The sequence below is a fragment of the Oryza brachyantha genome, chromosome 2 (genome assembly GCF_000231095.2).
Source record: "Oryza brachyantha chromosome 2, ObraRS2, whole genome shotgun sequence".
NCBI classification, from domain to species: domain Eukaryota; kingdom Viridiplantae; phylum Streptophyta; class Magnoliopsida; order Poales; family Poaceae; genus Oryza; species Oryza brachyantha.
In genome coordinates, this window is record NC_023164.2 from 19,552,013 (window position 1) to 19,562,433 (window position 10,421).

At 41.3% G+C, this 10,421-nt stretch overlaps 2 protein-coding genes across 2 annotated transcripts; one reads left to right on the top strand and one right to left on the bottom strand.

Moving 5' to 3' along the window:
• The first annotated feature begins 771 nt into the window (after positions 1 to 771).
• LOC102713712 (glutamate dehydrogenase 3, mitochondrial) lies at positions 772 to 4,219 on the top strand. Its single transcript, XM_006647549.3, has 9 exons — positions 772 to 989; positions 1,218 to 1,331; positions 1,451 to 1,672; positions 2,296 to 2,370; positions 2,618 to 2,734; positions 2,821 to 3,071; positions 3,546 to 3,621; positions 3,743 to 3,829; positions 3,927 to 4,219. The coding sequence occupies exons 1-9, from the start codon at positions 882 to 884 to the stop codon at positions 4,110 to 4,112; spliced, it is 1,236 nt and encodes a 411-aa protein (XP_006647612.1). The 5' UTR covers positions 772 to 881; the 3' UTR covers positions 4,113 to 4,219.
• Positions 4,220 to 5,205: 986 nt separating this feature from the next.
• Positions 5,206 to 7,604, bottom strand: LOC102713984 (U6 snRNA phosphodiesterase). The gene is made up of 6 exons (XM_006647550.3): positions 7,198 to 7,604; positions 7,010 to 7,093; positions 6,276 to 6,525; positions 6,037 to 6,133; positions 5,845 to 5,910; positions 5,206 to 5,541 (listed from the first exon to the last, which is right to left on the bottom strand). Exons 1-6 carry the CDS (start codon positions 7,349 to 7,351, stop codon positions 5,347 to 5,349), a joined length of 846 nt encoding a protein of 281 aa, XP_006647613.2. The 5' UTR covers positions 7,352 to 7,604; the 3' UTR covers positions 5,206 to 5,346.
• Between the last annotated feature and the right edge of the window lie 2,817 nt (positions 7,605 to 10,421).

The window sequence follows — 10,421 nt, forward strand, 5'->3', positions numbered from 1 at the left end:
AAATTAGGAATCACGTACATGCGATGTCGTGTTTGATGCAGCGTCAAGAACTCTGTCTGACTCGCTTATGAATATGACTTTGAGCAGTTCGATCCACCAACCAGCTGAGCTGAAGAGGAAAAAAAAAAGGTGTAGAAAAATAGCACCGAAACGCTTATCTCAGTATTGCTTATGTTTGTAAGCTAAAATTTAAAATTTTAAACTTAAATTTAAAGTTAATTTTAGGTTTTTTTCATCAAAATTTATTTTTAGTCTTAGTTTTTAGATCGCTAAGAATACGTATATAAAGTTTTATTCACAAATTATTTTTTGCTTACAAATATATCGCTTAGATTTTTCCATAAAAAACCAAAACAATCGCCCCCTCTTTCTTCGACGGCCCAGAATTTTCCTCCACACTCCTTTCTTCCGAGGATTCCCTTGCATGATGAACTACAATCTAGCACCTCAACTTTTTTTTCTTATACTTATTCTTAATTTGATTTTTTAATTTTAATGTTGAATTTTATCGTAGTTTATTTTTCTGGTTTTACTTTTTATCACTATAAACACATATATAAAATTTTGTTTATAAATTATTTTTTATTTAAAAATATATAGTTTCGTTTTTTTTTCATAAAAAGGAGAAAAGATGACATCCTATCAGTATCTTCAGTTACGTGTCATGTTGCGCCGTGTCTCCGATGCCAACAGAGTGCACTGCGGTCTCTACTCCGCCACCAAACCAAACCTGTCCTGTTTGCTCCCGGCACGCTTCCAAAGCTACAAATACCATCGCATTCCAGACCAAGAAAGATCACGCCTGAATCTGCCAATTCTCCGTTACCTTGAGCTTCGTTTCCGACGAACCCTCGTGCGAATTCAGCGACAAAAGGCCTGCCATGAACGCGCTAGCGGCCACCAGCCGCAACTTCCGGCAGGCGGCGAGGCTGCTCGGCCTGGACTCCAAGATCGAGAAGAGCCTTCTGATCCCTCTCCGCGAGATCAAGGTGCCTGCCTCCCTGCTTGCCCTGCATTGCGAGTACATTGATATTCGCTTCATTCTATATTATAAGTTTTTTTTGCATTGTTTAAATTTATATGTATGCTAATAAATCTAGATACATAGATGAATGTAAGCAAATTTATAAAATCTTATAATATAAAATAGAGAGAGCAGGTGCCTTTTTCTGCTTCTTGAACTTTTGATGGTTCGATTACTCACATCGGTTGATCAGGTTGAATGCACCATCCCTAAAGACGACGGCACCCTGGCGACGTTCGTTGGTTTCAGAGTGCAGCATGACAATGCGCGAGGCCCGATGAAAGGCGGCATCAGGTATCACCCTGAGGTGAGGAGATGATGCTGTCGAACTCCTTCAGAAACGATAAAAATTCTTGCGTTCTAGAAGAGGTATTTAGGAGGACCAATGAGGCAATGAGTAGTAACTATCAAGGTTTCTGTTTACAGGTTGACCCAAATGAAGTGAATGCACTCGCTCAGCTGATGACCTGGAAGACTGCTGTTGCAGCTGTGCCTTATGGTGGAGCAAAGGGAGGAATCGGGTGCTCTCCTGGTGAACTGAGTAGAAGTGAACTGGAGCGTTTAACGCGTGTGTTTACCCAGAAAATCCATGACCTCATTGGGATCAACACAGATGTTCCAGCCCCTGACATGGGAACAAATGCACAGGTTTGCCATCCAATTCTATCTACTTCGCATCATCTGTCCACCATCTTCACATTCTGCTCAATGTTTTCAAGTCGTCCAGTCGACTCTAGTCGCCATGGAACCGACCATGCGATTAGTCGTCGACCAGATCGACTAGTCAAGTCTGGTCGATCCTGGTCGTTCCTATAATTTTCCAGTATATTTCAGGACATATACATAATATATAAATTATATTCCTATATATAGATATATATATATACACACTATCATGATCTATAGTTATATATACACACTATATCATGATCAAGCGCAGCTGCCATGATAAAATAGAAGAGAACAGGTGACAGGCATGTGATGGGTTAAGTCTTGGGCAATGGGCAATATATTGCTAACCCTAATGGGCTATGGCCAAAAGTAGGCTTATCCACGAAGCAACCCGGACCTGGTCGTCCACCCCCTAGTCGGACGACTAATCACAATCAGTCGACGACTAGTCGGACGACTAGGGTTCTAGTCAAGCTAATCGAGCCGGAGTCCCTGATCGAGATCAGATCACCGATAAGGACAACTAATCGTGATTAACTGCGACTAATCGGACGACTTGAAAACATTGATTCTGCTTCTTACATGTTTCTCTGTCACAGACCATGGCATGGATGCTAGATGAATACTCAAAGTTCCATGGCCACTCCCCAGCTGTTGTCACAGGAAAGCCAATTGTAAGTTTACATGAGTCGTGAAAAAAAAACGCTCCACCCGTTCCATATTATAAGATTTTTTGGGTTTGCTTAGATTTATCCATATATCAATATAAATATTTTGGATATATATGTCTAGATTTATTAGCACACATATGAATCTAAGCAAAACCAGAAAATTTTATAGTGTTTGAACAGAGAAAATATTTCATCAAGATAAACTATTCACATTTTCATCGTTAATTTTATTTCTTGTTTTCTGATGTAGGATCTTGGAGGATCCTTAGGAAGAGATGCTGCGACAGGACGCGGTGCAATGTATGCTACTGAGAATTTATTGGCTGAATACGGGGAGTCAATTCCAGGATCAACCTTTGTTATCCAGGTTAATGATAAACCATTATTGATTGACTTAACAATATGTTGATATTAGGGTACCAGTAATATAAACCGTGATCAACTAAATTGCAGGGTCTTGGAAATGTTGGTTCTTGGGCTGCCAAACTCATCCATCAGAAAGGTGGCAAGGTAATTGCAGTTGGAGATGTAACAGGTGCACTCAGAAATAAATCCGGGATAGACATACCTGCTCTGATGAAGCACAGGGATGAGGGTGGATCTTTGAAAGACTTCCACGGTGCAGAAGTTATAGATGTTGCGGAGTTGCTTGTGCATGAATGTGATGTTCTCGTCCCGTGCGCCTTGGGTGGGGTTCTCAACAGGTAAGAACCGCACATTGATGTTGCATTTGATAATTATATTATTAAGGCAATTTGATGTTCTTGTTACATTTTCATCTAGGGGATCATTGTTTGGTTTTTTTTTTGAGAAAAGGCCAAACGGCATATTTGCAAACAAAAATAATTTGTGAATAAAATTTGTATATCCGTGTTTTTAGCGATCTAAAAACAAATAGTTAAAATAAACTACAACAAAAAATCCAAAAAATTAACTCCAAAATTAAAGTTGAAAATTCAAATGTTAGCTTATTAAGCATAAATATAAGCGCAAAGATGACCGTGCCAGTTTCTAATATGACATAATGTTTCCATGATTCAAATAGATATTAGCACCTTGGCAGTGTGTCCGGTGTCATGATGCAACAAAAAAAAAAACTGTGCATTGTGTTCTGTTTTAGTTTTGTCTGCGTCCATCTGCATGTTGCAGAATTGCTAAGTCACATGAGTTATCTAAAGAGAAAATGCAGCTGATGTGAAGGCCAGAATCATAATTGAGGGGGCTAATCATCCCACTGACACAGAAGCTGATGAGGTAAGCTCAAAACCACAATAAGAGCTCTCTCCTTCAAGGGGTATGAATCTCACCAAGAGTCCAAGACATATCAATGATAATTTAGAATTCTGATTTCTTTTGAGCTCTGTCTGCCTTGTAGATACTCGATAAGAAGGGGGTCATCGTCCTGCCAGACATCTATGCAAATTCAGGCGGTGTGATCGTCAGCTATTTTGAGTGGGTTCAGGTAACATAACAAAAGATTTTGGCCTTACTCGGTCCTCACATCATTATAGATCTTTCCATGAATCCGATGGAATCGTTGTGCTATGCCAACGGTGCAGAACATTCAGGGCTTCATGTGGGATGAAGAGAAGGTGAACATGGAGCTCCAAAGGTACATGAAGAGTGCTTTCCAGCACATCAAGGCTATGTGCAAATCCCAAAACTGCAACCTTAGGATGGGGGCATTCAGCTTGGGGGTTAACCGGGTTGCGAGGGCTACTCTGTTGAGGGGATGGGAGGCATGAGAATCTTGAGCAGGCACCTCAGTTTGTTCAATCAATAGTACAGTTCATCCAGCAATATATTGGCACAATTTACTAGTGTGTGTTTTCTTGTTGGTGGTCTAACTTAAGGCCCCTTTTAGAGAGACTGTATTTTTCGTATGATATATATTGTGTTTACCTCATGTAATCGCTCTATCATTGTCATTCTGATTATCATTCTTTCCTTCAAAATATATCTATACTCCTTTAAAAGTAATTAGTGGTGATAGCGAGTGGAAATCTGTCACCACCTCACCACCAACTCTCTAGAATTCTAACAGGTCAAACATTCCACTACCAACTCCCAAAATTCTAATATTCTATCCCCTTTTCAACCCAAATATACAGTACCACATAAAAGTTAGAGAAAATTCTTTATATGCCACTTAAATTAGACCGATTCTCTTATATGTAACTTAAAATTGGCTCTTCCCCTCCATGTCATTGTTTTAAATTTGTCCACCTCATTATGCCAAAATGAACGGTTAGTTGACAGTTAATCAACAAAAAAAGACGCATTTGCCCTTCAAGGAAAATTTCATATCTGATTAAAATTTTATTTCTCATAGGCTATATCCAACAACTCTATTAGTAATAAATTGTTCCATACACATACGTATAGTCGTTATGTTTGACCCAATCACCATGTATTGTTGTATAGCACTTCTTAAGGGCAAATGCATCTTTTTCCATTGAATTTACAGTCAACTAGCAGTTCTGTGACACTAGTGGCATCATAGGGTGTGAAATTTGAAACAATGGCATGAAAGGAAGAGCCAATTTTAAGTTGCATATAAGGAGATCGATCAATTTCCAACGGCATATAAAGAATTCTCTAAAAGTTACGGAGAGGCCCTAGAGCTCTCAACCATGACCATCTGTGCACGAATGCATGCTAATAAATATTTTTACGAGTAAAAACTTAGAAAGTAAAAGCCTCTAATTAATTCTAAAACCAAAAATAGATTCCTCAACTGCACTGTGCCAATATGATTTTTCAATTCCATAACAACACACGGGCATTTGCTAGTAATGTTAAATTTCCTGAGCAAGCATGCACACTATCCTATGTCTCAACTCGCAACCAAAAGAATAATCTTGTGGTTTTCTCGAACTTACTTTCACTCTGTCTGTATGCTAAGTTGTAGATCCCTGTTTCAAGCCTAGAACTCAATGCTACAAAACATTCCCATTCAAGTGCACAAGAAGTTGTATTTCAGTCTACAAGTTTACAGATATCATACACTTTCTTGCCTATTTTACATACTACGTGACTAAACTTGCATCTCAGATGGCATTTTTGAGATGTGCCCATGCTGCTCTGAGATTGTTCGATCTCCTTAATTGCTTGTTTCAGTTTGCAGCTAACATCACCCAATGCCCATGCCAATGATATATGTGGCCGTGGATTCTGCCATAAGTTCAAAACAGTAGTTTAATATTTTTGCATAAATGTGGTGATGCTACGAATGATAGTGATAATGGGAGTGGGCCATAATGATTCTAATCAGTTAGTGACTGCTTCTGTCACACAGATGTTTTGAACCAAAACAAGGTTACCCCTTATATTTCAGCAACATAGTAGATTTCTATTTTAGGTTGACACTATGTTACTCATGACATGTGAATTCAAACCATAAATTCTAGTTATATGTGATGTGGTACCATCCAGTAAAATATGCAGAACACCAGAGCAAACATTACTTAGTATTACCTTATAGAACTCAGGAAGACCGTGTAAGCGATATACATCATCTACCATAGATATCTGTCTACTAATCTGCAAAAGTTTGACAATAGTAAGTCAATAGTACATATCATTAATTACATATAAAAGCATATAGTATTGACATTTTTATCATCAGGCTTAAAGATGCTTGAAATGAAATTGGATAGTATTAAGCACCTCTGGCAACCCAGTACTTGTAACTTCTAACGAAAGAAATGACCTTGTGCAATCATCATTGGTAAAATGCTCCCATTTGTTGAAGTCCATCCAATACCTGATTAATATATGATCATTACTACCCAAACATGTACATAAGAACCTCAGCAAGTATAGTCTGTAGATAAGCACACATAATTTGTCCACTGAAAGGAGTATATTAGCAAGCACACAGCAACAAGTTAACAGAGATGACTTACTGTTGTTGTGGGCGAAACTTTTGCCGAAGCATTGCAACAAGGGACTCAATTTGATGCACCTGAATTGCAACAGTTCTTCCTAAACTTACATGAAACTCCCTGCTCAGAAGCACTTTCTCAAGCTTTTGTTCATCCTTGCACAACTCAGAAAGTGCATAATCTGCATCAACAGCATAGAGATCTGGCACACAAGATGCTGCTCTTTTCATAACAAAGGCCAGGTATTTCCTTGCATCAGAAGGTATAACCACTGCAAAAAAACAAAAGGCCTTTCAGCATGTAAAATTTTACATGTCCAACAGTGAGAAAGTGAATCCTCCATTGTATAAATGACAGAATTCAGGTGGAATTAGCGTAACTAAAATTATTGTTATCTTTCTAATCTTACAGTTGTGTATGATGAACATACTGAAAATCAGTGTAGCGATAGCATCATATTCCAAGTGCCCTTTGGAGCTTAATGCTGGCGATGTGAGCTTATTTGTAGAGATATATGTACAGCGCTGACATGCTGCAACGTCCCCTCAAATACACATCATGTTTCCTTTTGGGGAAGCCACTAAACAAGACAGGCAGTAGTAGGCAATAGATCCTACACATCTAATCTTGGTATCAAGTACATCTTAATTCATGCAACAATGGCTAATCGGCCAGTAATATCCATTCACCTAAGCAGAAACATACACATAGATGATAGAAAGATCAACAAGGAAGACAAGATGAAGAAAACTGACCAGGGATGTAGACATGTAGCGCATAGTTGCCTTCCACATGAGGGAAGCTCCGGACGCGACTCCCCTGCACCACTGTCGAGTAATCTGCAGAATTGGTAAGCAACACATCACTGGATGCCTCAGAATAAGAAAAACTAAGGTAAGGTGCGAGGAGAAGGCTCATAAGGGTTACAAGTGTATCATCATGCCTACGAAGTTTGGGGGCTGGAGGAGGTCGAGGGGCGGGGGAGGGAGCAACGCGGAAGACTCCGGAGGCTCCGGGGCGGCTTCGCACTCGGTGGGCGCCGGAGCATCGCCGTCGGTGTCGGAGTCAGATGCGTAGCTCGCCACGAGCGCATCCATCGCTCAACACTATCCCAACCGGATCAAATCAGAGGCCAGAAGGTCGAATCGGGCCCACTGCTGGCCTCGCCTCCGGCCGGAGGATCCCGAAAAGTACAGCGGCGGCAGCCGGCCGCGGAGAAAGATCGCTCCGCTGGCAACGGAAGGCCGGTGCCTGATGGGAGCGCCGAGCAGCCTGGAGGAAGAGAGAAAATTAGCAATATGCCACTACTCAATAGAAACTAGGCCCAATCCCAATTTCTTTTGCGGAGGATGAGATGCTGGTTTGATTTTTGCCATACAACGGAGGAGAGCATACGGTAATAAATGTGGACGGGGGACCCGTTGACGCGTAACAGAGAGGCGAAGAGACCGCCACGCTGGGGCAGAGACGAGGGGTTCGCGGCCGCCTAAGTAGGGATGTATGGCTCCAGGGAGGAGGATTGGTGGGAAAGGTCATTGAGAAATAGCGGCGGCGACGGCAGTGGGGTTGAGGCCTAGGCCTCCCGTCGGGCGAGGCTGGGGGCAGGCAGACCGCGGACGATCTTGGCGAGGAGAGGTCATAGAGAAACAGCGAGGGGTGCAGCCGGTGGTCCGGCCCGGTGGCGACGGTAGCAGCGAAGAGAAACCCCAGCGGAGGAGAGACGAAAATGAAGAATTGAGGCCTACGGTGTACAGGAGAAGCAGTCATGGTAGAGATGAGAACAAATCATGAGCTGGAATCTTATAGGTTGTAACGGACGGCTTGATTCAGGAAATGAACAAATCGAACGGCTGTCAGTGGTAGGTGCAGTAGCTACAGTAAAATAGTACTAAACAATACCAGATGGTTGTGGACTCACAAGTCACAACCACAACTTGTGACCGCAAAAACTATAAACATCATATGATGGCTTCAACTAAATGCCATTGCCACTCTTTACAATGTTGTTATTCACTTCTTATCTACATTTCTCGATAAAATGTCATTATAGGATATTCTATTATTTTTATATCAAACATATATGTGAAAAGACTGAAAATGCCCTTGCTCGTTTAAACAGAGAAGCAGCCTCTTCAGCCAGCATCTCCAGCCCGAAAGGGCACTCAGCCAGTCAGCACCCAACCGCTCAACAACAGCCGGACAGAGCACCTAGCCAGGCAGCGTCCAGAATTGCATGCACTCAAAATGAGCACACAAACACATACGTACTATCTCCATTTTATATTGTAAGACTTTTTAGCCTGGTCTAAATTTATTCATTAATGAATGTATATAATTCATATATGTCTAGATACATTAGCATCCATATAAATCTAGATAATGATAGAAAGTCTTACATTACGAAACGGAGAGAGTAACTCGGAAAAAAAAAACAATCTCCAACCAATAAGAATCAATCCCAAGCATTCATCATCACATAATAAATATTAATTCATAACCAACAAAATATATGTCCATCTCAACTAAGAAATACATCACCTAATCAATCTCCAACACTAGTAACCAGCAATTTTGATACATATCCTATCATGTATGAAGCCACAAACTAGGGTTGATTTCCCCGTCCACTAACTAAAATCATAGTAGTTTACTAACTAAACACTACAATCGGAGCATAGCACTAAGACAGAACATTCGCTTTGTAGCAGTAATGTCAATAATGCTTACCCAAGTCTTCGTCCTACACTCCTACTCCTCCTGCATGCCGTCGCTGGCTGTCGGCCAGAAAGGATGATGGTTGTCGCCGGATGGCGCCGCAGTCAGGGTTTTGCTCAACAGTCCCCACGGCGGGGGCCGAGCGGAGGTGAGCCGAAGGAGAAGAGAAGGTGGCAGCGCCCGAGCGGCAGGGGGAGGCGAGACGACTGGAGGATGCGGCGGTGGCCGGGGTAGGTGGCGGAGGCCGGGAGAGGCGGCGGCGCTGCGGCTGCATCTGGTGAGGCCGTCAAGATTCTGAATACACCGAGGGTAGTTTTGACATTTCACATATCTGATAGATGAAAAAAATAAAAATATAGTAGCAAATACTAGAAAGTGACATTTTTATTGAGAAGTTGTATTATTATAACAACATTATAAAGGGTGACATTTGTGAAAGTCATATCTATTGAGTGACATATTGTTAATTTTCTCATAAGAAGGTATGTGCTATTGACCATTGTTTGGGGTTGGATGCTTGGCGTTGGTGGGTCGGTTGCTATTGGATACTACATTATTGGCTCGACAGCCTAACTGGACGTTAACAGAAAGGAGTAAGTTCAATTTGTCTCCCTTAAATATATAGGTTGGATCTCATTCGTAGGCCATGTTCGGCATGAGATGAATGGGATTTAGTTATCTGACACGGAAAAGATAGTAATAGATTAGTACATGATTAATTAATTATTAATTATAAAAATGTAAAATAGATTAATATGATTTTTAAAAATAATTTTCCTATAGATTTTTTTTGCAAAAAATACACCATTTAATAGTTTGGGAAACGTGCACGCAAAAACGAATGACTATGGGGTTAGAAAGGCGAGAACCGGACGTGGCCATAGTGTTCAATTGCAATACCCGATATCATGACTTACTCAAATGATTCCCTCATCTATTTTGAGGGCGGCTTCACTGACATGGCATCCATATGGTTGTCCAGTCATCAAAATAATTAAATTAGATGTAGCACTCACATGTAAGTGACAAGGAAATATATAAAAAATCTAAGGATACAGGTTAGCAACTCAGCACCCATTCTTCTATAGCCTCCTTTCCTACTTTATCTAGCATAGGCTAGCGCATGACCCTGGCAACCTGCTCATCCACCCCTCCACTGAGGCTAGCATCGACGCCGTCTCTCTTGCTCCCATCCTTCTACATGAAACCCACCGCCTCGCGCATGGCACCATTCTAGCCAAGGTTGCTAGCTCCCTGCAAGGTGTAGGGGAGGTTGCGGAGACGATGCATCGAATTTGAGTGAGCCCATGGTGGAGGAGCTCCACAAGCTCCATGTGATTTAGGATGGCAATGACAATTGACAAAACTTATTGAACTCGAGGTCAAGCCCCTCCAGTCTAGTCATCTATGTCGTTGCCTATCCCTGTCTCTAGAAATTTATGAATTCATATT

Coding starts and splice junctions, on each gene's coding strand:
- LOC102713712 (XM_006647549.3), top strand. CDS start 882: ATGAACGCGCTAGCGGCCACCAGCCGCAACTTCCGGCAGGCGGCGAGG. Junction 2,735..2,820: donor GATCAACCTTTGTTATCCAG/GTTAATGATAAA, acceptor ACTAAATTGCAG/GGTCTTGGAAATGTTGGTTC. Junction 3,830..3,926: donor GCTATTTTGAGTGGGTTCAG/GTAACATAACAA, acceptor CCAACGGTGCAG/AACATTCAGGGCTTCATGTG.
- LOC102713984 (XM_006647550.3), bottom strand. CDS start 7,351: ATGGATGCGCTCGTGGCGAGCTACGCATCTGACTCCGACACCGACGGC. Junction 7,094..7,197: donor CCAGCCCCCAAACTTCGTAG/GCATGATGATAC, acceptor CCAATTCTGCAG/ATTACTCGACAGTGGTGCAG. Junction 6,526..7,009: donor GCTACATGTCTACATCCCTG/GTCAGTTTTCTT, acceptor GTTTTTTTGCAG/TGGTTATACCTTCTGATGCA.